Raw genomic sequence first — 24,867 nt, 5'->3', positions numbered from 1 at the left:
ATGGATAATTGAAGATGTAATTGTAATTGAAAAATGTAATTGACTCCAACCCTAGAAAGTGTAACAAACTGACACATATGTTGAATTCTACCCATAATACAGTTTTTCTCGAATGTCAGGACACATTTCAGGAAACTGCCCTCCATTTTCTCTAAACTCTAAACACAAAACACTTTTCTCAAGCTAGCTCCACAAAAACTCGCAGTCTCTTTACAAAACGAAACTCTCACTCCAAAACCCAAACTTTCACCACAAAACTGTTGCTCCTATGGCCAAAACCAAACTTTGACAACAAAATGGTCCTCACAGCTTGCAAAAATGTAAACACTATTGGATATCTATCACACACTTCAATAAAAATTGAAAACACAATGTTCAGGGTGTGATGTTCTCAGTACCCCATCATTTGTATAGTAATCACATCTGTATAGTAATCAATAGTAAGTCACAGATTATTTTTAGGGGAACCTCATTTATTGACAACCTGTACAAACATACTTTTTCCAAAACAAATTTCAAAAGAGAACAAAAGCATACATGGGGATACATGTCACAAATTCTTACAGTAAAGAGGTTCTATGGGGTCTGTGGGGGGGCCTGTGCAGGGGCCTGTGGGGGGGCCTGTGCGGGGGCCTGTGGGGGGGGCTGTGCGGGGGACTGTGCACGGGCCTGCGCATCACGTCGTCGGGTGGGGTCAGGCCACAGGACCTCGTCCACATCGCAGGCTATGTTTTCCCTCGCCAGGCAGCGGGGGAAGAAAGCTCTGGCATGCCGGACCCAGCCTGAGTAATCCCCCACATCATCACAGGCCAGGTCCATGGCCCTGAGGAGGTTCTCTCTACTATATGGTTGCCGGTCATACACCTTCCACCGCCATGATGAGAAGAACTCCTCTATGGGGTTGAGGAAAGGTGAGTAGGGTGGCAGACATACATTGAGGAATTGTTGGTGTATATTGAACCACTCTCTTATCTGGTTGGTGCGGTGAAAACTGACGTTGTCCCAGATGATGACATAGATGGGAGGAGGCTGTGCTGGAACCAGATTCTGCTGCTCACGGTCAATCAGGATGTCCCGTAGGTCTCCCAGGAATGTGAGGAGACGCTGGGTGTTGAAGGACCCAAGGAGAGCCTGCCTGTGGAGAAGCCCTTCTGAGGTCATGGCTGCACATAGGGTGATATTCCCCCCACGTTGGCCAGGAACGTCCACAATTGCTCTTTGGCCAATTATGTTACGGCCTCTCCTCCGTCTCTTGGTGAGGTTGAAGCCAGCCTCATCCAGGAAGATGTATTCATGTTGTCTCATCATGGCGTCCAACCCCAAGATTCTCTGTGGAAATGAATAGAGTATGGGTAGTGTCACAGAAGGAGTACTACAGTACACTGTGGGCTACTGTGCAGTACAGTGAGCTTGTACACCCACTGTACTGTGAACAATCAACATTGTATACCCGTATGTATACTTACTTGCACATACTGGAAACGTAGCTCTTTGATTCTGTCCGAGTTACGCTCAAAGGGAACTCTATAAGCTTGCTTCATGCGTAGCTTCTGGCGACGGAGGACTCTGTCTATGGTGGCCAAACTGACTCTGTCAATACCTCCAAAATTTATGTTGTCAGCTATGACTCTCTCCTTTATTTCCCTGAGTCTGATGATGTTGTTTTCCCGGACCATGTCCACAATGAGGATCTCTTGCTGTGCTGTAAATAGGGGAGCCCTTCCACCATGATGTGGCAATCTTTCAACCCTATAGAAACAAATATGCTTTCACTCTTCAAAAAAAGACTTACAATCTACAATACAAACATCAATGGAAATGTCCAGTCTCCCAAAGCAAACGTAATGTGGTGAAACCAATTTAGATTGTGGGCTACAAACATTTAGACAAAGTAACTACAGTACATACCTGTTGTGTTGTCTGAATGCCCGAATTATGGTGGACACTGAGAACCTGCTGAGGTTGGGTTGGACTCTTAGTCCAGCTTCTCTCAGTGACATTCCATGGACAATGACATGGTCAATGACAGTAGCTCGCATTTCATCTGTGATGATTGTACGTGGTTGTCTTGCTCTTCCTCCTTGCACTCCTCCTCTCCCTCCTCGCCCTCCTTGGCCTGGTCCTCGCCCTCCTCTGACACGAACTCCGCCTCTGTACATTCTGTTGCCGTTTGGCACCTTCAGCAAACTGTGCATTCTAAACTGGCCTATATAGGTGTTGTCACATCATTGGCAGGTGTCTTCAATTTTGAGTCGTTGTGCATTCTCAAGCGGCCAATATGGATGGTGTCACATGTGTCTTCAATTTTGAGTCACAGTGTTTAAGCAATGACACCCGTGCTTTCATTGTGTTCAACTTTTGATGTCTGAGTCTACCATTTTGCATTGTGTGAGCAAAAGTGTGTTTTAGCAAGTGTGAAAGTGTTTAGCATAAGTGTGAATGTGTTTAGAGCAGTGCAAATGTGTTTAGAGTTCTGCAACATGTGTTTTGGCAAATGCAAATGTGTTCAGAGTTTTGTGAAATTGGAGATTGAGGTGAAATGTGTTTATAGTTAAGCCAACTAGAGGCCAGATTTATTAAAGTGTTTAGGCAACTGGTCATTGTGCTCAGAGATCTAGAAATTGTGCTTTAGCAATCGAGAAAAACTGTAACGTATAAATCTCTAGCTACGTGTAGTGTAACGCAGTGGCTCCCAGACTTTAAGTGCCCAAAGTACACCAACAGAGATGTGTAAATCTGAAGACACACCTATTGTGTGGGTGTATGTGTGTGTGTGTGTGTGTGTGTGTGAGCAGCTTCAGGTTGGACTGGTTCTACATATTTTATCCAGTGAAGTAATGACACACACACACACACACACACACACACACACACACACACACACACACACACGTACACACACACACACACACACACACACACACACACACACACACACACACACACACACACACACACACACACATACACACACACACACACACACACACACACACACACACACATACATGCACAAAAGAACACAAACAAGTAAATAAAAGTTAATTTAAATAAAGATCTTAGTAACAGGTTAAAAATATATATTATTCATATTTTAATCTAATTAATTAGATTAAAGGCATTGCACTAATAGCTTTAGCCAAAATAAAAACAACAATAATTGAACTTAAACAGCTGCAGCTTGAAGACTTTAGTACAAACTGTAACTTTGATACTAAGTAGAAACATATAAAGTGGCTCTAGTGATAATTTAGCTCATCAATTATTATTATTATTATTAATACTAAAATGTTTTACTATTGACATTCATATTTTGTGAAAAGATGCAAAACTTCCATATTTAACAATAAATAATAAAATATCAGTAATGAACACACATCAACATCAAGCTATTAAGATTAAAATCAAAATTAAAATACACAGTTATCTTAAAATGACGTTAAACTACAATGAAATAAATTAATAGACCGCTGTTGCCATGCAATCAGTGTTTTTTTAAACAGCTAATGCTCTGCTAGCTGCAAACAGCTAACGCTCTGCTAGCTGCAAACAGCTAACGCTCTGCTAGCTGCTAACAGCTAACGCTCTGCTAGCTGCTAACAGCTAACTCTCTTGTAGTGTATCAAAGTATTTAACATCCTGATAATAAAAGGTTTTTACTCTTTTGAACAAAGATGAACTGTTTCTTATACATCACAGCAAAGAGCTTAGAGGCCTTCATTTTTGAGTCAGTGTACCACTGAGATATATTTAAACTTGGGGGTCAAACAACAAGCTCCCTGTTTCACTGATTGATAGGTTGTCTTTTTCTCATCTATTTCTAGAGCAAGGTGATTCCATATATGGTGATGAGATATGACCCTGTAGGATGACCTTTCTCTTGTCTATATAGACACTAGCTCATAGTATAGATCATACTTGGACTGCATTAAAAAATGTGGAATCATGAAAATAATTTAATTTGGCAAAATCATATTAATTTGTGCACAACTTAAATTGTTTGAAGCTCGTTCTCATTATTATTTCCATATTTTCCAGCGTAGAGGATGGGTTTTTTTTTACATTCAAAGTTAAGGGTGTGGGCAATGTGGTGACTTCCCTCATTGTAACACCATGATTGATCACATGATCAACCAAAGTGGTTCAGATCTCATCAGAGATTACAGTCCTTTGCTTTCCTCTTCCTCCTCCTCTTCCTCTCACTCCTCTGGCTCCGCCTCTGTTTTCAATGTTGGCATCCATTGGTCCAAAACAGAAACACTCACCTGTTGTTCTTTTATGCTGAAGCTCTGATTGATAATTATAAACCTGTGTGACAGATGTTTGTGTAGCGGTCTGTACTCTTCTCAATGCGTTGTGTTAAGTTCTTAATTAAAACCACGTCACTTTTGGCCAACACAGCTTTTATTGGCGAAATCCTGGCATGAAATTAAAACAGTCAGTCCTTGCTTCTGCATACACACACACATATCTTACACAGAAGACAGCGTGGTCAGAACTACAGCTATTATCATGAACATGTACATAAAATGAACAAAACGTACCTGGCATGAAATTAAAACAGTCAGTCCTTGCTTCTGCATACACACACACATATCTTACACTGAAAATATAAAAATCAACAAAAATCACCCATTAATTATAAGTTTAAAGTAAATAATAAAAATAAAACCGGAGCTCAAGGCCTGTGCTACTCACCAGAAGACAGCGTGGTCAGAACTACAGCTGTCTTCCGGGTGCACGTCCCACGTTCACAGGGGTGAGGCATTCAATGACGCTGGGATAAACCTGATTCAATGCAATGTGTGCATATTGATGGCAAGTGGAATTATACATTTTTAACTCCGTTACACTCCCCCCTACTGAACTCCACTTGCCTATCAAAATGAAAAACAAAGACATAACTAAAAAACCACATCACATACATACCAGGCAGCAACAACACATCAAAAGCATAAAGATACAAACAATTTCGTGTACAGTACCGTTAGTATGACAGATAATAAGTACTCCAGCTAAAAAACTATTCCAGAGGAATTAGAATGAGGAAGGGTTGCAAAACCTTCCGCATCCATAGGAAAAAAAACATGCCCAAATACATGTAAAATCACCCAGAATCATGTCACCAAAACAGCACACAATTTCCACCACCCATATGGACTCACACCAAAACTCACGCTCAGGTAACCTTCTATCACAGATGGGGAAAAAAAAAAGAGGGAAAAGAGAAGAAAAAAAAAATGTCAAATCGCCAACAAAAAATCAAAGAACATCAAAAACTACACATGAGAAAACGGCAACATATACACATGGAGAGCCAACACATACAACAGCAACCTCCAAGAACTCTCAGGTACCTGAACTCTTTGATGCATGTTCTCAATAAGTCTGACAACAGGCTTAACGATCCTCCCATACCTAGTCCTCATCCTCTGAAGATTGTCACAAGAACAGTCGGGTCCCGCCTCCAATGCAACAACACAACCAGCATCAGAAGGCAACAAGTCAACAGGAAGAGGAGAGTCAGCAAGTACAGAGTCAGATAAATCAACCGCACAGTCGGCGTCAACAGTCGGAGTACAAGTGTCAGGCTGAAAGACATCACTATGTCTAGTCCCATCCTGACAGTCAAATCCACACTCATCGTGATTGTCCAAGTCAACCTCCCCAGATGTGTCCGGTCCGCCCCAGTCATGTCCATTCACATCGTCCATGGTAGTCGACTGATCCCCGGATGAGGGTGGAAGCTGAGAAACCCAAAACGCAGTTCTGTCCTCAGGTACACAGACAGAAAGGACAGTTGAACGATCACGTCTAGACGCCAACAGAGACCCCTCCACAGCCTCATCTGTCAGGTCACTAAGAAGGGATCCATCATCCTCCACATTCTCTGGAATGGGCAAGAAATCCACAGGCATGATGAGATTCCGGTGCACCACCTTTTCTTGGCCTGTCACGCTGTTCATGAGTTTGAAGGTGTGAGAGTTTTCCTGCTTTCCCACAACAGTGTACAGATGGCTCTCCCAGCGATCGGCCAGTTTCCTCCGACCTCGTTCTCCTTTGTTAGCCAATAAAACTCTGTCCCCAACCTCCACAGGTGCGCCCTTCACCTTCCGGTTGTAAAGCTCAGTCTGCCTCTCTTGTTGCTTCACGGTGGAAATCTGAGCAATCCTGATAGCCTCCGCCAAGTCACGCTTGAGACTTAGCACATAGACATCATAATCCACCACTTCTTCGTCCATCAGAACCGATTGAAACATGAGGTCAACAGGCATCCTGGGGACTCTGCCAAACATCAGGAGAAAGGGAGCAAAGCCTGTAGTTTCATAGACAGTTGCATTGTACGAGAACGTGAGCGAACGCAGGAGCTGGGGCCATTTCTGTTTAACTCTTGGCGGGAGGGCTCTGATCATGTTACCAAGAGTACGATTGAACCTCTCAACTGCCCCATTTCCCATTGGATGGTAGGGCGTAGTGTGAGATTTCTCTACACCAGCGACCTTGAGCATCTCAGCAATCAAGTTGCTTTCAAAGTTTGCACCTTGATCCGAGTGCACTCGTTCAGGAAAGCCATAAACACAGAAGAAGTTGTTCCACATTTGATGAGCGACAGCTTTAGCAGACTGGTTGGGACAAAGGTAGGCTTGAGCGAGCTTAGTGAAATGATCAGTCACAACGAGAACATCGTGAGACTTGTTGGATGAGTCCTCAGCTGACCAAAAATCAATGCATACCAGCTCAAGAGGTCTAGAAGTCTTTACACTCTCGAGTGGCGCCCTCGCCTCAGGTTCAGGAGACTTACTGACCAGGCATCGATGACAGTGCTGCACATAATCCTTTATGTCTTTCTCCATCCCAATCCAGTAGAACCGTTGTCTTGCCAAGTAGATTGTCCTCTTCTGCCCTTGGTGACCTGCCTCATCATGGATACCTTCCAACACCTTATCCACAAGACTATTAGGCACAACATATCGGTACGTCTTTCTCTTTGTCACAACATCTTTCGACGTACAGTAAAGGACACCCGCTTTGATGGTAAGTTGCTTCCAATGTCTGAGAAGTTGTAAAGCTTTAGCCGGCTCATGAGTACGCTCACGTCTCGAGGGTTGTCTCCGACGTTCCACGAAGTTGATCACCCGGCCCAGATATGGATCAGCACGCTGCATAGATGCCAGTTTGTCTTTTGGTAAGGGCCGGAAATTCAACAGCTCAGATGGTAGAATTGATTGAGCCAGCTGCGGCAAACAAAATGCATGAGGGGGAAACCAGCTGTCCTCTCTTGAGTACTCCAACACAGCTGATACAGCTTTAGAAGACATGGGGGGATGCTGGGACACTGCTGCCGCACTGTTGATGGCCAAAGTCAATGGTTGTCGCTGTAGGCGGCTGAGAGGATCACAAGACAACCGAAAAGCATCTTGCACACAGTTGATCTCCAAAGCATTTGCCTCCTCCAAAAGTGCACCATACGGGACTGTCGTGAGTCGGTGGAGAACGCTGGGATGCACAAACGGCTCACGGCTAAGGGCATCGGCCACCACATTTTTAGGACCAGGAATATATTTGATGTCAAAGTCAAATGGTGCCAGTTTTGACACCCACCTCTGCTCACAAGCATCCAGTTTAGGCTTACTAAGGATGTAAGTGAGCGGGTTATTGTCAGTCCATACCGTGAACTTATGGCCCCTCAACCAGTGGCTGAACTTGTCGCACACAGCCCATTTAAGTGCGAGGAACTCAAGCCTATGAGCTGGGTAGCGGGACTGGGCGTAATTCAGGGACTTGCTAGCAAATGCAATGGGTCTCGCAACTTCATCACCATCAGCCAGCTGAGACAGCACTGCACCAAGTCCGTTGGAGGAAGCATCAACTGAAAGGAGGAATGGCTTACTGAAGTTGGGATGAGCAAGTGGGACTGTGTTTATCAGAGCTAGTTTAAGCTGCGTGAAAGCATTACTGCATGCAGGGGACCAATCCGCAGATGACAGGCTTCTGGAAGTAGGCTGGTTCTTTTTATTTCTGGCACGACGCTGCCTTTTCATCCCAGATGTCAGCGCGAACAAGGGCTTGCTTATACCAGAATATCCCTCAAAAAATTGCTGATAGAATCCCACCATTCCAAGGAAGGATCTGATCTTAGTGGGGGATGGGGTGTCAGAACCATCTATCATTAGATCCTTCTCCTGCAAGTCAACAATTGCTCTGACCTTCTCCGGATCTGTAAAAATGCCTTCCTTTGTCACAATATGCCCCAGAAACTTCACTGAAGACTTCATGAAGTGGCACTTTTTTGGTGCCAGCTTCAGATTGTGTGCTTTTAACCTCTCAAACACCATCTCCAGTCTCTGCAGTGCTAACTGTTCATCGGGGGCAAACACAAGGATGTCGTCGAGGTAACACAGAAGACTCAGGAAGTTTTGATCGCCAAAGATAGCCATCATCATTCTCATGAACGTGGCCGGGCTGTTGCAAAGTCCTTGTGGCAATCGATTGTATTCGTAAAGCCCAAAGGGAGAAGTGAAAGCAGTGAACTTTTTATCATCCTCGTGAACCTCAACATTGTAATAACCAGAGGTCAGGTCCATGGTAGAGAAGAACGCATTCCCCCCCAGAGCAGCCAGGGCGTCAGCTTGGTGAGGCAAGGGGTGTGCATCTCGAACTGTGCGTGTATTAAGCCACCGAAAGTCAGTGCAGAGCCGCAGGTCACCATTCTTTTTCCAGACGAGGACAAGCGGGGATGCATATTCACTCGTAGACTTCCTGATGATTTCACGTTCCTCCATCTCAGTCAAGGCCACCCTCAGCTTCTCGTAGTTAGATGGCGACAGTCGGCGATAGGGAAGCCTGAAGGGTTTACTGTCACTCAGTCGGATGCGATGGACAAAGTCTTTGGCTTTACCACAGTCCAGCCTGTGGCGAGAGAAGATGGATTCATACCTAGCCAGCAGATCAACCAGCTTTGCCTTCCAGAAAGGTGACAGATGAGTTGCGTTGATGTCAATGTCATGTAGTCCCAAGTCAGAGAGAGCGGGGCTAAAGGCTGGTTGAGCAGTAAAGTCCGAATCGACTGTCAAGCTCTTCTCACTAGCCACGTCAAACCTGTCAGCCGTCTTGGTCACAGTACATTGTACTTCATCAGGTGAGTCAGGTACATAGAGGTAGTCAGTGTCAAAGTCTTCCAGTGCCAGACAGGGGGAAACGTCAGCAATCTTACAATTACGTCTCAAAGTCAGTGGTTCATGAGAAGGGTTAATAACTCTCACTGGGACCCATCCGTTGCCCCACAGTGGTGTTACAACTCGACCCACCATCACTGAGCGCGGCACTGTACGTGACTCACTTGGCTCCACTACCACTGTGCTACCGATGGAGAGAGACACATGAGCTGGTAGGCGACCCCAAACTAAATGTTCTGTCATGGGTTCTAGGGTTACTGCTTTTGTGAGTTTAACAGTACCCACTTTTTCAGGACAATCATCTCCTCTCCATGTCTCCACAGCGCTCAACAGCTGCAGCATACTCTGTTCATTCATGGGCACCTGCTCCAAGAGTGGCGTTGTCTCCTTGGAGTCTTTAGAGTACTTTACTGCCCGAATGAGGTGCTTCATCACGTTGCTGCCGAGAACGAGATCATCACTTTGGCCTTCCACGATGAGCGTTGGCACTGAGAAGGAACACCCAAACACGGTCATCTTTAATTCACACACACCAACAGGGCTTGTTCTTGAACCTCCACATCCAATAAGAACAACCAGAGTGGGGGAAATCGAGTCAGGGGAGACAATGTTATTTTGCTTTAAAACAGGGAGCAACCGAGAACTTAAAGAACAGGCCATTGAGCCACTATCCAGCATAGCTCGGAGTTTCATGATGTCTTGGATCAACACGTCAGTGTGAAAAAGGTTATCAGTTGCAGAAAGTCTTTGTGTATTTTGCATAATCACAGTTAAATTATCACTTGCTTGGGAACAGAACTGTGAGTACACTGACTCAAAATCAACATCATTAATATCTTGTGGGGAAATGTCACATGGCCCTACACTACTCCCCTGCTCATGTGGGCCGATCAGTTTCCCTGCTGGTTGGAGCCACCAGGTTGAGCAGCAGGTGAGTCCACAGGAGGAGTAACATGGCAGGATACAGCCTGATGTCCAGCACTGTAGCAGCGGAAACAAAGACGTTCTCTTCTGCAGTGGGAAGTGGTATCATTTGTCGCCCCCACAAATAGAACAGGGACCCCGAGACCTGTTACGAACAGCACTACCTGGCCTTGGCAGCCTAGAACGTTGAGAAACATCTCGCTGCAGCAACTGCTCAAGAAGAGTGATAACACGCTCAAGCGACTGTCCTTCAGGTTGCGAGGTTTGACTGGTTTTCACCTCTTGAGGGGCCGGGCCACCCTCAGCAGTTTGGACACGGCACTGCAAAACAGCTTGGTTGTCCTGCAGCTTTCCAGCCGTGTGTAAAGACTGACGCTGCTGAAGACGCCTTTTTCTGTGATGCTCATCTAACTGCACTTGGACATCAGTGGCAGTCCACTCCTCCAACGGCTTGCCGCTAAAGATCAATGACAGCTCAGTGTCAGGGCAGTGGATTATAAACATGACCGTCACTTCACGGGAAGGGTTGTCGAGAGTCTTTCCCTGTTTCTTCAATCCATCCACAGCATGTCAATGGCTTTATTGAGTCGAATCCAATAGTCAAAAGCAGTCTCACTGGGTCTGGGTTTTGTGTCATAGAAGTCAGCCATAGGCATAAAGGAGGTCACAGAGTCACTAAAATGTTGCCTCAATATATCAAACACAGGTTGAGGACCAGACTGTAAATCTACAGAAGGTTGGCTACGGAGTCCAATGGTCACTACGTCACGTGCTCTTCCCTGTAACTTACTCAAAACCTCATCCACCTGGTAACACAGCTCTATGCCCCGCCTACTCAGATAAAGCCTCATAGACTCCTCCCACTCCACAACTGAAATCCTATCAGTAGTTTCTCCTCTGAAAGGATGTGGCTCAAAGCTGTCATGAGTAACTGTCAAGTTAACTTTAGATAAGTCAGCTTTAGTGGACTGAGACATGTTAGCATCACTAACTGGAATGGATTTAAGACATGAAACAATGTTTTCACTTATACTGGTCCCGATCTGTTTCACTAAATCACTAAGAACATGAATATCTGGACCTACAATTGCAGGTTCCCCATCAACATCAACATCTGTGACAGCAGAAGTATTAACTTCCCCAGGGAGACCATAAGGAGTAGATGTAACATGTTTGTTCTCACCAAGTCCACCCACTTGGGGGGTCTGACTAAACCAAAGTTTTGATCCTCTTCCAAAACCTGAAACATTGTGTTCATCCATTTTTTTTTTTTTTTTTTTTTTTAACAATATTATATAAATTCTTTTTTTTTTTTTTTTGTTTTGTTTTTTTAATTTGTCTTAATTTTTTTTTTTTATCTGTGGCACAAACAGGCCATCATACTAAACACAGAAACTCCAACTCGAAGAAGAAAAAAAAAAATCAGGCTATAAGACACTCTCTGACTCACAAAACCAAGGGAATGGATAACACAGATGAAGCTTTGACTGTCCCACGTCGATCCTGGCGCCCCCTGCTGGATGATCCGGGTCACGGCACCATTGTAGCGGTCTGTACTCTTCTCAATGCGTTGTGTTAAGTTCTTAATTAAAACCACGTCACTTTTGGCCAACACAGCTTTTATTGGCGAAATCCTGGCATAAAATTAAAACAGTCAGTCCTTGCTTCTGCATACACACACACATATCTTACACAGAAGACAGCGTGGTCAGAACTACAGCTATTATCATGAACATGTACATAAAATGAACAAAACGTACCTGGCATGAAATTAAAACAGTCAGTCCTTGCTTCTGCATACACACACACATATCTTACACTGAAAATATAAAAATCAACAAAAATCACCCATTAATTATAAGTTTAAAGTAAATAATAAAAATAAAACCGGAGCTCAAGGCCTGTGCTACTCACCAGAAGACAGCGTGGTCAGAACTACAGCTGTCTTCCGGGTGCACGTCCCACGTTCACAGGGGTGAGGCATTCAATGACGCTGGGATAAACCTGATTCAATGCAATGTGTGCATATTGATGGCAAGTGGAATTATACATTTTTAACTCCGTTACATTTGGTCATGTGATCAGTCAGTGAGCATCGTAGAGCAATGCTTGACAAAGTTTCAGGTCGAACTCGCACCGCGTTGGGGAGATATTCGCTCCACACACACAGACCTACACGCACGCGCAACACACACACACACACACACACACACACACACACACACACACACACACACACACACACACACACACACACACACACACACACACACACACACACACACACACACACACAGACCTTTCTGTGTATAACACCCTAACCATTTTAATTTCACAAATGTCCAGCGACACCAGAGACATTTTTTTTTTTTAAATTAGTTTTTGATCATGTTTATTAGAGTGTGTTAAAGTTAGTCTAAAAAAAATGTGAGTGTTTTAAATCTCTGAAGAACTGAGTAAACAGTTGTTTTCCCTCATTTCACCTTCTCTGCCTTTCTTTGACTTTTTGTCCTGGTTTTCCAGACTGTGATTAACAACCATCTTATTTTCACACAGGGCCCTTTGAATTCACATTTAAATAATCTAAAAACTTTTCAAATGCATATATATATATAATAAGCAGACTTCTGAGGGCCCCCCACCCCTTGCCCTGGGCCCTGGGTACTCAGTCCCCTTTACCACCTCAGTCCGATGCCTCTGGGGAAAGGAATGATAATGAAAAAAATAATAATAATAATAATTAAAAAAAATTAAAATCCATCAAACAAATCAAAGAGAACTAATGGTATACAAATCCTGCTGGTGAAACCTGTAAATGTTCTAAAAGGAGTAGGAGAAAGTATATAATTATATGATCCTACCACATGTAATATCTAGTACTATACATATAATCTTTTTATAATATACACCTATTTACACTATAAATATACATATATAAAGTATATACACAAAATTAATTGGTATATATCTATATAATCATACAATTTATGTGATCAACTATACATTCATCTCTCCACACATACACATGTATATACACACATATATACAATTTTATCCCTTTAACATTTATGCTTCAAGAAGATAAACTTTATGTATTTATGTTTAAATTCCTTTAAATTCAGACATATATATATATATATATGCACAATAGATTGAGAGAAGAGAAGGAAAATGAGAGAAAAAAAGAGAATTAAGTAAAAATACATTAATCAATTAAATAATTTAATTTAATTAAAATACATCATAAATAAAAGTAAGGGGGATCAATGATAGTTTCAACACCTAGCAGGAGTAGGCAAACCCAGAGCCACAGAGCCCCCCCCCCCGACCGAGTGGCGCAATTTTTGGTATGGGTGGTCTTTGTGGTCTTCTATATCTACCGTGTAAACTTCACAGCCCTCAAAATAATAATTCAGCTGAAATAAATTGTATTTATATGTTATCATGTAATAAGCCACGCCCACTTTGACCAATCACGAATAACTTTGAGATATGGCATCAGGAGGGACCCAAGATCATACCCATCAAATGTGGTAAAAATTGGCATTTTAAGAGATATAAATATTCCATATTTGCAGTGCCCCCTGGTGGCCTAAATTATTCAAATTTGGTGCATACCCCCACAGTCACATGCCAACTAAGGATCTCAGATTTGGTGTTGTTAACATTTATTTTGACCGAGATATGTATCAGTTCACGTTTTTTATAACGAGCTAGAAAACGTTACGAGCTAGAAAACGTTACTCGGTAATAATTTGTGAAGCATTAGCATCACAGTGTGTAGCATTTAGAGTTGGCATCACAGTGTGTAGCATTTACCGTTAGCATCACACTGTGTAGCATTTAGCGTTGGCATCACAGTGTATAGTATTTAGTGTTTGCTTCACAGTGTGTAGCATTTAGCATTAGCATCACAGTGTGTAGCATTTAGCGTTGGCATCACAGTGTGTAGAATTTAGCGTTAGCATCACAGTGTGCAGCATTTAGCGTTAGCATCAGAGTGTGTAGCATTTAGCATTAGAATCACAGTGTGTAGCATTTAGCATTAGCATCACAGTGTGTAGCATTTAGCATTAGCATCACAGTGTGTAGCACTAACTCTCATCCAGTCAGTGTGCTGTTAAACTTCAGAGTTCCAGATATTTGTTGTGAAACTCAGAGCTTTGACATCTTTTATCTTCTATAATGTGTGTTTACACTCTTTACCATGATACTCAGGTAGCGCTGTTTGTCTCACACTCATATTTTCAGCTCATCATCTCATGACGTGGAGATGGATCAGGACACGGTGAAGGAACAACATGAGATCCAGACTGAAGATCAGAGGTGAGACCACGTCAGACCTCAGCACTCACACCTCTGTACATCAGTGTTACACTGTGTGTGTGTGTGTGTGTGTGTGTGTGTGTGTGTGTGTGTGTGTGTGTGTGTGTGTGTGTGTGTGTGTGTGTGTGTGTGTGTGTGTGTGTGTGTGTGTTCAAGGACCAGGAAGCAGCTCACATCTGGACCTGGACCCAGCTGTGTGTCCTATAGAAGTGACCAGTCCATGGGCAGACCCATTTACTTCAAAGGAGGTCCATCTACTGACCCACAGTGAGTCCACATAAAGAAGGTTGCTGGTTGTCTTCCTGATGGTCCAGGGGCCTCATTTATTGATCTGTTCATAGAACTGGTTCTAAATACGTTCAGACCAATGAAATGTAGAATGTGCACCAGTACAAAAAGAATCAGTATTTATGAAGCGTGTGGACAGAGGTCGTACACACAGCAGTGTTGATTAATCCCACCTGTTCTAAAGCTAGCACATGTTCAGGATCATTTACATTAAGACACGCCTCTAATTGACCATATATGGTAGCAGCAATCCTTTTAACCCTCCTATTATTCTTGGGGTCAATTTGACTTCATTCAATGTTTATCACTGAAAAAATAATAGACATTATTTGAAGATGATAGGAGGTTCAGAATGTGTGAACAGACTTTTTCCAGTGGATTCTGACCAAAGCTATAAATGAAATCAAGGATCAACTAACAAACAAACATCCTGAACAACGACTCAGTACGTAACCGTATCCCTCTATGACCCATAGAGATGTTGTAATAAATCATCAGAGGTTGATCAATCATTTCTAGTCATTGTAACACTCACCAATGGAGGCTCAGACAGCAGCTGGATGTGCACTGGGATGGCTTTAGTGCACGTTGTCTGTCGCTCCAACATTTACAATCACAGCATTAATCAGTCACTATATTTTGGGGGAGGAGCCACAGATCAGCTCCATCTTTAGACGTTCTCCTGCAGAGAGCACAGCTCTCCAAATCCTCCAATAGTTGACGATAAGCCATGTCAGCACATTCTAAGTGTTCTTTTCAGCTTGTCCTGTCAACGCTGTGTTTATAACCTGTTACACCATTTACTCACACCATGTACTATATTATTATATTAATAACTTTTATTAATTAGAACAAACAGAACACATGAGGTTTAACATAGATTAACACTCAGACTCTATGTTCTATCTGTAGTTTCACTGTGGTCATCGTGGCTCAGGTGGTAGAGGGTCGTCTTCTGATTGAGAGGTTGGGGGTTCCATCCCAGTACCTGACTATGTGTCGAAGTGTCCTTGGGCGAGACACTGAACCCTAAGTTGCTCCCAGTGGTCGACTAGCGCCTTGCATGGCAGTCCTGTCCCACTGGTGTGTGAATGTGAGAGTGATTGGGTGAATGAGCTGATATGTAAAGTGCTTTGAGACTGTTTCAGTGTGGTGATAAAGCTCTATATAAATCAAGTCCATTTACTGTATGAGGCCATTATTGTAACAAAACTATTTATGTGTGTGTGTGTGTGTGTAATACAAACGTGTGTAGAATTAGGATTTATAAACATTGTTGTCTGTGTGTAATCCATTCTGTGTGTCTGTAATCACATCCGTATGCGTGTGTCATCAGACATTCTATTGGCTGTCTCTGTACATGTGACTTTTGGAAAATACTTGGAGAATAGCCAACTTTTAACTTGTAACTCCTGCAATGCCGCTTGATTCCAGCAGTTGTTGCTGGTACCAAGTGACTGACCCTCCAAATATATATATATATATATATATATATATATATATATATATATATATATATATATATATATATAGTGTAGTGTGTATATATATACCTATGTCATATAACATATAATATAACTTATAACATATCATTTATTAATAAAATGCATTTATAACCAAATTACCTCCAACAATGCAGAAGAAGAGGAAGAGGAAACTACCACTAAAAAAATCAGAAGAAGAAGAAGAACAGGGGAAATGGACACTCGGTACATGCAGCTATACAACTTTATTTGTCTTAACAAAGAGATCAATAAAGCTGATCATTTACAAAGTGTCTCGATGGATACTAGATGATGACCATACCTGTCAAGTATCTCGTTTTGGCCGGGAAACTCCCATATTTTACCCCTCTTTCCCGCCATCTTCCCGTATTAGTATTTTCCCGTATTTTTATGTAATGAATAAAAGATGCTTTACTAAACTGAACGCCGTCACTAGCCTCGTGAGAACTGCCACCTGAAATGGCCTGGCTTGGTGGAACTCAGAAAAGAGATGAATGAATGAAGACGTTCCAGCAAAAAAAACAAAGAACTGGTGTAAATATGTTGTGAAATGTGACACAGAGTTTATCTTCCTAAAGACCATCAGGATGGGACACAGTTACACGTTCTGTTAGATTAATAACTGAGATTTTAACGTTTACCACCGCGGAAGTCACCATGAAAACTCAGCCATTCACAAGCTCCACAAATATACACTGCTGTATAAAGTGTTGAAGAATGTAAAGTCTGTAATAAATGTGTCTAATAAGTCATTAGTGAATACCAGAGAACCACATGAGTGAGCATGAGAAATTATAAGAAAATATCTAATGAAAATAAAATGTAAATGTCTGACTTAAAGACAAGCAACGTGAAATTAATAATAAATATGCAATGTGTTGATATGTATATAAACTGTAAGTATATTAAATAAACACATGTGCTTCATATACACATTTATGTTTTTATTTAGACTGTTTTATAATTTAGGAATTAGGGCTGGATTCAAGATGTATCGAGTTTTCTATTTTGGCGATATAGAAAACTATAATATTTCATATATATATATATATATATATCATAGCTTATTATGTATCAAAATACTAGTTTTAGCAGTCGCTGCTTTTACTTCTCAGAACAACATGTAAAGCTTAGTTAGATGATTAATGAGTGACACATATTGATCAGCTGTTTGCTAATAAATGTCCCTGTATAGCATTTAGCATCAGCAAATTTAACCCAGAATTGTTTTTCTGGTCAGACTTTATTTGATAAAATTATCAAGATTTATATCATATTTCACCATTTTGAGAAAATATATTGAGATATGAGTTTTAGTCCATATCGTCCAGCCCTAGTAGGAATGTTCACAGTATTTCATTGTTAATAAAGGTTGACCTACCAGATTCTAATCATATAATTGTATTTAGTAAGTGGTCGACAAGTGGGTATTTTAGATTTATTGTACACCTATCCTAAAATATAAGGAATACTGCTTGGTTGAGTGGGTGGGACGTCTCGTAATGGGCGCCAGAAAATGTCCCTTTCAAATTCAAAACTTGACAGATATGGATGATGACAGAGATCTTCATTATAACGGCTGTAGTTGATGACGGCATCACGTTCACTTGATAAATCGTTGCCTCGGCTCCTTACAGCAGTCAGACATTTAATGATAAAAATAATAATAATAATAATAATAATAATAATAATAATAATAATATATTCCATCAAAGACAGAACAAACAAACACATACGACATCAATCCATGTACTGTTTGTTCTTTGGTGAGGGAAGGTTAAACTCACTCATGGTTCACATCCCTTCACGTCGTGGTTTGTTCCTACGTGTAACACTATTTTAGTAACAGTTGCTGGCAGCGTGGGTAGCATTTGGTTAAGTTTGTCTCAGATAGTGTGAACTGTAGCACCTGGAATACAGTGTGTGATGTCATTAAATAATCTGATGTTCCTAGTTATTTAATCACCAATAATGAGTGACTAGGAATGTGTGTGAACCTGTTACACTGACCAGGAGCGTCTGATGGTGAGCGGGTTTCGGCTGGTTGATGGGGAGCCTCCGTCGTCGGGGTCGGCCAGCATTGATGCATTGAGTAGAGCGGTGTTTGTCGATGTCTGTAGGGCTGTATGTGGAACCAGTGTCTCTGTACTGCTGCTCTGAGAAGTTTTAGATGGGCTTTGGAGGATTTGGACTCATGAGAATTCAGTCCCAATAGTGGTGGAGGCGTTTTCCTGGTGGTTGTTTATGGAGAGTAAGCGGAGGAGAGACAATATAAATAAATAATTTCACAGTATTTTCCACCTTTAATGTGACCTATAACCTGCACAATGCAATTGAAAAACAAACTGAAACATTTCAGGGAGATGAAGTAAAAATAAAAAAAAACTTAGAGAATGAGGTTGCAAAAGTGTCCACACCCTCTTATACAGACCCTTTATAAGAAAAATTGAATATCTTAGAAAAGTTGTTTAATTTCCATGATTTCATTCAAAAAGTTAAACTTTCATAGATTATAGATTCAGGGCCCACAGTCTAAACAATTTCAAGTATTTATTTGTTTATTTTTACATAATTTGGGCTTCCAGCTCATAAAACCCACGAAAACAGAATTTGAAAAATTTAGAATACTGTGAAGAAATCACCATTTACTTCTCAGTTTTTGCAGAAAAAAAGAGGAAAAGAAGGACTGGACTGTTGGCCAGTGGTTCATGTTCCTCTTTTCTGATGAAAGTAAAGTGTGCCTTTCATTCAGTAATCAAGTTCCAAAGGTTTGGAGAAAGATGGGTGAGGAACAGAACCCAAGCTGCTTGAGGTCCAGTGTGAAATATCCACAGTCAGTCATGATTTGGGGTGCTATGTTCTGTTGTTTCCTGACTACAGTTATGTAAAAATAAACAAATAAATACTTGAAATCATTTCAATTGTGGGCCCTGAATCTAATCTATGAAAGTTTAACTTTTTCAATGGAATTATGGAAATTAAACAACTTTTCCATGACATTCAAATTTTTTGGAAAGGGGTCTGTAACTGGGGACGGGGCAGTGTTCAGATTTAACCAATCACATTCAAACTCATGTTAACATGGAGTCAGCACACACCTGCACCATTTAAAGTGCCTTTGATTAAACCCAAATAAAGTTCAGATGTTCTAGTAGCTTTTCCTCACAATTTTGTAGCCACATCTTCCAGCACAAGCCATGGTCCGCAGAGAGCTTCCAAAGCATCAGTGGGATCTCATTGTTCAAAGATATCAGTCAGGTGAAGGGTACAAAATAATTCCAAATGAATTAAAAATAACATGGAACACAGTGAAGATAGTCATCATCAAATGGAGAAAACATGGCACAACAGTTGCAGGAATTTCTGGCAAGTACTGGCTGTGTAGTACATGTGACAACAATCTTCCGTCTTCTTCATATGTCTGGGCTATGGGGTAGGGTGGCAAGACAGAAGCCTTATCTTACCAAGAGAAATATCCAAGCCTGGCTTCATTTTGCAAAAACACCTTTGAAGTCTCCCAAATGCATGGGGGAAAATGTGTTATGGTCCGATGAAACCAAGGCTGAACTTTTTGGCCATAAGTCCAAAAGGTATATTTGGTGCAAAAACAACACTGCTCAACACCAAAAGAACACCATGCTTACAGTGAAGCATGGTGGTGGCAGCATCATGCTTTGGGGCAGTTTTTCTTCAGCTGGAACTGGGGCCTTAGTCAGGGTGGAGGGAATTATGAACAGTTTCAAATACCAAGCAGTGTTGGTACAAAACCTTCAGGCTTCTGTTAGAAAGCTGAAGATGAAGAGGAACTTTATCTTTCAACACAACAATGACCCTAAGCACACAGCCACATCAACAAAAGAATGTGGGGTGATCTGAAGACGGCTGTACACAGGAGATGCCCTCGCTATCTGTCACATTTGGAGCGGTTTAGTAAAGAAGAGTGGGCAAATATTACCTTATCAAGATGTGCCACACTGAGCACATCCTACAGCCAGTTATGGGATGCCCTGAGCATATACAGTGAGGAGGCAGAGAAGCTTGGCCTTCAAGTGAGCTGGACAAAGACCAAGTTTATGCATGTCGGTGATGGACCAGATCCACCCCCTCTTCAGCTTGGCAACAACATTGTTAAGCCTGTCAAGAGCCTTGTATATCTTGGCTCCACAGTTACAGACAATGGGTAACTAAAACCAGAAATTACTCACAGAAGAGCCCTGGCAGCTTCAGCTCTGCGGTCTCTCTGAAAACCAGAGAGACCGCAGCGTTGCTCCATCTCACACAAAATGAAGCTCCGAATTTACAACTTGGCAGTACTCATTCTCTATGGCTCAGAGATGTGGCCCTTGAACAATACTCTGGCTGCAAGAATAGATGGTTTTGATAGCAGGGCTCTCAGAACCATCGAAAACATCAGGTGGCGCCAACAAAGTGCTAAGAGCCCAAAAGTGTCAGCCGAGAGCATCTTGCTTGGCTGCGCTACGACGTACCCGCTGGTTTGGCCATGTCCTCCACTTACCTCCTGACCATCCGACGCAAGCCATTCTTCACTTTGACCCAAGGGCAGCAGGTTGGAGTCGGGCACAAGGCAAGCCCCGCACACGATGGGTCAACATCATAGCAAACACAAACTTGCCGTGGAAGATGCAGATCTGCTGACACGGGACCGCGAGCTTTGGAAGAAATTGGTTGACCTGGACCGGCCTCACCGCAGCAGCCCAAGTTAATTAGTTAGTTTTATATCTGTACGGTGTTTTCATGTTTATTTATTATTTTTGTATATATATATATATATATATATATATATATATATGTATGGTGGTGGTGGACAAAGAGCAGAGGAAAGCCGTTGTGGTCGACATAGCAATACCAAGCGACTTCAACATCAGGAAAAAGGAACACAAGAAACTAGAGAAATACCAGGGGCTCAGAGAAGAGTTGGAGAAAACCTGGAGGGTGATGGCATCAGTGGTGCCCGTGGTCATTGGGGCACTTGGGGCAGTGACCCCCAAACTGGAGGAGTGGCTCCAGCAGAGCCATACATCAGACATCTCGGTCCAGAAAAGTGCAGTTCTTGGAACAGCAAAGATACTGCGCAGAACCCTCAAGCTCCCAGGCCTCTCGTAGAGGACCCGAGCTTGGAGAAAAAAAAAAAAGAGAGACCGCCCGTGGAGTGTGAGGAAGAGTTTTTTTATATATATATATAGATATATGTAATGTTTTTAATGTTTGCCCTATGTAGTGTGGTGTGTTAAAACGCCAGGGTGAAAAGAGGCCTATTGAGAGTAGTAAGCACCCCAATCAAAAACCCCCCACCCGGCTGCCCTATCTGGTGGAGTGAGTGGTGAACATGACTCAGCACTTTTGATGGACTATGTTTGTTATTTGAAGTGGTGTTGATGTAAATCTCAGCAAACAGTGGAAGGTGAAAGAGAAAAGGCTTTGTAGGAATGGTCTCCAGTGTGTAGGTGAGTCTTAGACACTGTGTGATCTTCAGATTTATGAAGGATTGAAGCCAAATAAAGCCTCAGTCCAACAGACTTGTTCTCCTGTTCAGTGGAAACATGCTGAGATGTTCCACACGTAAGCTGAGCTCCAAAGGCAGCTCTACACTCACTGCACTGTGGCTCTGCAGGACATCACCCACTGTTACTGATGTTCACATGATGTAAGCAGAGCTTCCTGTGCTTTCCTCCAGCTGCTCCTCAGCATGTCTGAGTTTCTGTGTCTTCTCCACAGCAGCTTGGAGGGTGTGAATGGTTCCTTTGGAGCTGAGCCTGACTCCATCTTTACGGTGTGTAGGTCTACAAAGACACTAAACCTGTGATCAAACCACTGTACACACACACACACACACACACACACACACACACACACACACACACACACACACACACACACACACACACACACACACACACACACACACACACAGATGATTGGAGCAGACCTTCACTCATCACCTTTAATGTGTTTGTGTTCCAGCTGCTGGAGGACAACATCATCAGCTTTGTTAAGGCTGAACTCAAACACATACAGAAGATTGTGGATGGAGATGATCCAGAGTGCTCAGAGAGTCAGATGGAGGGTGAAGATGAGGAGCAGAGGAGGAGCAGGGAGGCCTTTCTGAAGATCACACTGTATTTCCTGAAGAGGATGAAGCAGGAGGAGCTGGCTGAGCGTCTGCAGAGCAGTAAGAGCATGTGAACATCTTCACTGTGAGGAACATCACATGAAGGACACAAAGCTGGCTTTTCTTTTTCAAAGCATGATTCAATCAGTCACATTTAATCTGAGGAACCATCCAGACTGAGAACATCACACACTTTGATCTCCAATGTTCAAACATGCTCTGACTTCTCCATTCTAACATTAAGTTTGTCTTCATTCAGGAACAAAGGCTCATCGATACCAACGTGAGCTGAAGTCCAAGCTGAAGAAGAAGTTCCAGTGTGTGTCTGAGGGTGTGGCTAAAGCAGGAAGTCCAACCCTTCTGAAGGAGATCTACACAGAGCTCTACATCACAGAGGGAGGGGGAGGAGAGGTCAACAAGGAACATGAGGTCATGCAGATAGAAACAGCATCCAGGAGATCAGACACAGCAGTAAGAGCCATCACACTAGAAGAGCTCTTTAAAGCCCCTCCTGGAAGACCTCGACCAATCAGGACAGTGATGACAAAGGGCGTGGCTGGCATTGGGAAAACACTCTTAACACACAAGTTCACTGTGGACTGGGCTGAAGACAAAGCCCAGCAGGAGGTTCACTTCACATTCCCACTAACCTTCAGAGAGCTGAACGTGCTGAGGGGGAGGAGCTTCAGCTTGGTGGGACTTGTTGATCACTTCTTCTCTGGAAGCAAAGAAGCAGGAATCTGCAGCTTCCAGGACTTCCTGGTTTTGTTCATCTTGGATGGTCTGGATGAGTGTCGGCTTTCTCTGGACTTCCTCAGCACTCAGACCCTGACTGATGTCTCAGAGTCCACCTCAGTGGAGGTTCTGCTGATAAACCTCATCAGAGGAGAATTGCTTCCATCAGCCCTCCTCTGGATTACCACACGGCCTGCAGCAGCCAATCAGATTCCTCCTGAGTTTGTGGACATGGTGACAGAGGTCAGAGGGTTCACTGACCTTCAGAAGAAGGAGTACTTCAGGAGGAGGTCCACAGATGAGAAGCAGGTCAGCAGGATCATGTCCCACATCAGGACGTGTCGTAGCCTCTACATCATGTGTCACATCCCGCTCTTCTGCTGGATCACTGCTACAGTTCTGGAGGACATGTTGAAGAGCAGAGAGGAAGAAGAGCTGCCCAGGACTCTGACTCAGATCTACAGCCACTATGTGGTCATTCAGAACAAAGTCAAGGCAGTGAAGTTTGATGGAGGAGCTGCCACAGATCCACACTGGAGTCCACAGAGCAGGGAGATGATGGAGTCTCTGGGAAAACTGGCTTTTGAGCAGCTGCAGAAAGGAAACCTGATTTTCTATGAGAGTGACCTGACAGAGTGTGGCATGGACCTCAGAACAGCCTCAGTGTGCTCAGGAGTGTTCACACAGGTATTCAGAGAGGAGAGCAGCCTGTACCAGGACAAGGTGTTCACCTTCATCCACCTGAGCCTTCAGGAGTTTCTGGCTGCTCTTCATGTCCATCAGATCTTCATCAGCTCTAAAGTCAACCTGCTGGAACATAAACCACAGAAGAAGAAGAGCTTCAAGGTGTTTACATTTCAAAAACCAACTCTGAACCTTCTCCATCAGAGCGCTGTGGATGAGGCCTTACAGAGTCCAAACGGACACTTGGACTTGTTCCTCCGCTTTTTGCTGGGTCTTTCACTGCCGACCAATCAGAGGCTCCTAAAAGGCCTGCTGACACAGACAGGAAATGACTCACAGACCAATCAGAGAACAGTTAAATACATCAAGAAGAAGCTGAGTGAGAGTTTGTCCACAGAGAGAAGCATCAACCTGTTCCACTGTCTGAATGAAGTGAATGATCACTCTCTCCTGGAGCAGATCCAACAGTCCATGAGATCAGGAAGTCTCTCCACAGAGAAACTGTCTCCTGCTCAGTGGTCAGCTCTGGTCTTCATCTTACTGTCATCACAAGAACATCTGGATGTCTTTGACCTGAAGAGTTTCTCTCCTTCAGAGGAAGCTTTTCTGAAGCTGCTCCCAGTGATCAAAGCCTCCAAGAAAGCTGAGTATGTAACTCTAGAAGACCATGTCTTTAATTCTCTCACAGACAAACATCTGGAAGGTTTCTCTGATTCTTCATCAGGTTGGGTTTCTGTGGTCTCTCAGAGAGAAGCTGTGCAGCTCTGTCCTCAGTCCTCAGCTCTCAGTCCTCCAGTGTGAAACATCTGGACCTGAGTAACAATGATCTGCAGGATTCAGGAGTGAAGCTGCTGTGTGAAGGACTGAAGAGTCCTCACTGTAAACTGGACTCTCTCAGGTCAGTGAGATCACATGTTCCATCAATATTGTCCTGTTCCTGGTTTCCTCACTTGTTTCCTGAGTTGTGGATGTTTTTCTGAATCCAGTGTGTCAGGTTGTGTCATCACAGAGGTGGGCGGGGCTTCTCTGGCAGCAGCTTTGAGCTCCAACTCCTCCAGTGTGAGAGAGCTGGACCTGAGCTACAACCATCCAGGAGACT

General features: G+C 43.0%; 2 protein-coding genes across 2 annotated transcripts; one reads left to right on the top strand and one right to left on the bottom strand.

Moving 5' to 3' along the window:
- Positions 1 to 452: 452 nt before the first annotated feature.
- On the bottom strand, positions 453 to 2,110 carry LOC114458696 (uncharacterized). The gene is made up of 3 exons (XM_028441109.1): positions 1,909 to 2,110; positions 1,467 to 1,749; positions 453 to 1,329 (listed from the first exon to the last, which is right to left on the bottom strand). Exons 1-3 carry the CDS (start codon positions 2,037 to 2,039, stop codon positions 577 to 579), a joined length of 1,167 nt encoding a protein of 388 aa, XP_028296910.1. The 5' UTR covers positions 2,040 to 2,110; the 3' UTR covers positions 453 to 576.
- Positions 2,111 to 22,355: 20,245 nt separating this feature from the next.
- Positions 22,356 to 24,546, top strand: LOC114458695 (protein NLRC3-like; the record flags this gene model as incomplete). Its single annotated transcript, XM_028441107.1, has 3 exons — positions 22,356 to 22,409; positions 22,609 to 24,415; positions 24,493 to 24,546. Coding segments are annotated over exons 1-3 (1,898 nt in total), but the record flags the coding sequence as incomplete, so codon positions are not given.
- Positions 24,547 to 24,867: the final 321 nt, after the last annotated feature.

Source organism: Gouania willdenowi, unplaced genomic scaffold (genome assembly GCF_900634775.1).
Source record: "Gouania willdenowi unplaced genomic scaffold, fGouWil2.1 scaffold_160_arrow_ctg1, whole genome shotgun sequence".
Lineage (NCBI taxonomy): Eukaryota > Metazoa > Chordata > Actinopteri > Blenniiformes > Gobiesocidae > Gouania > Gouania willdenowi.
This window is presented reverse-complemented; position numbering and strand designations above follow the sequence as displayed.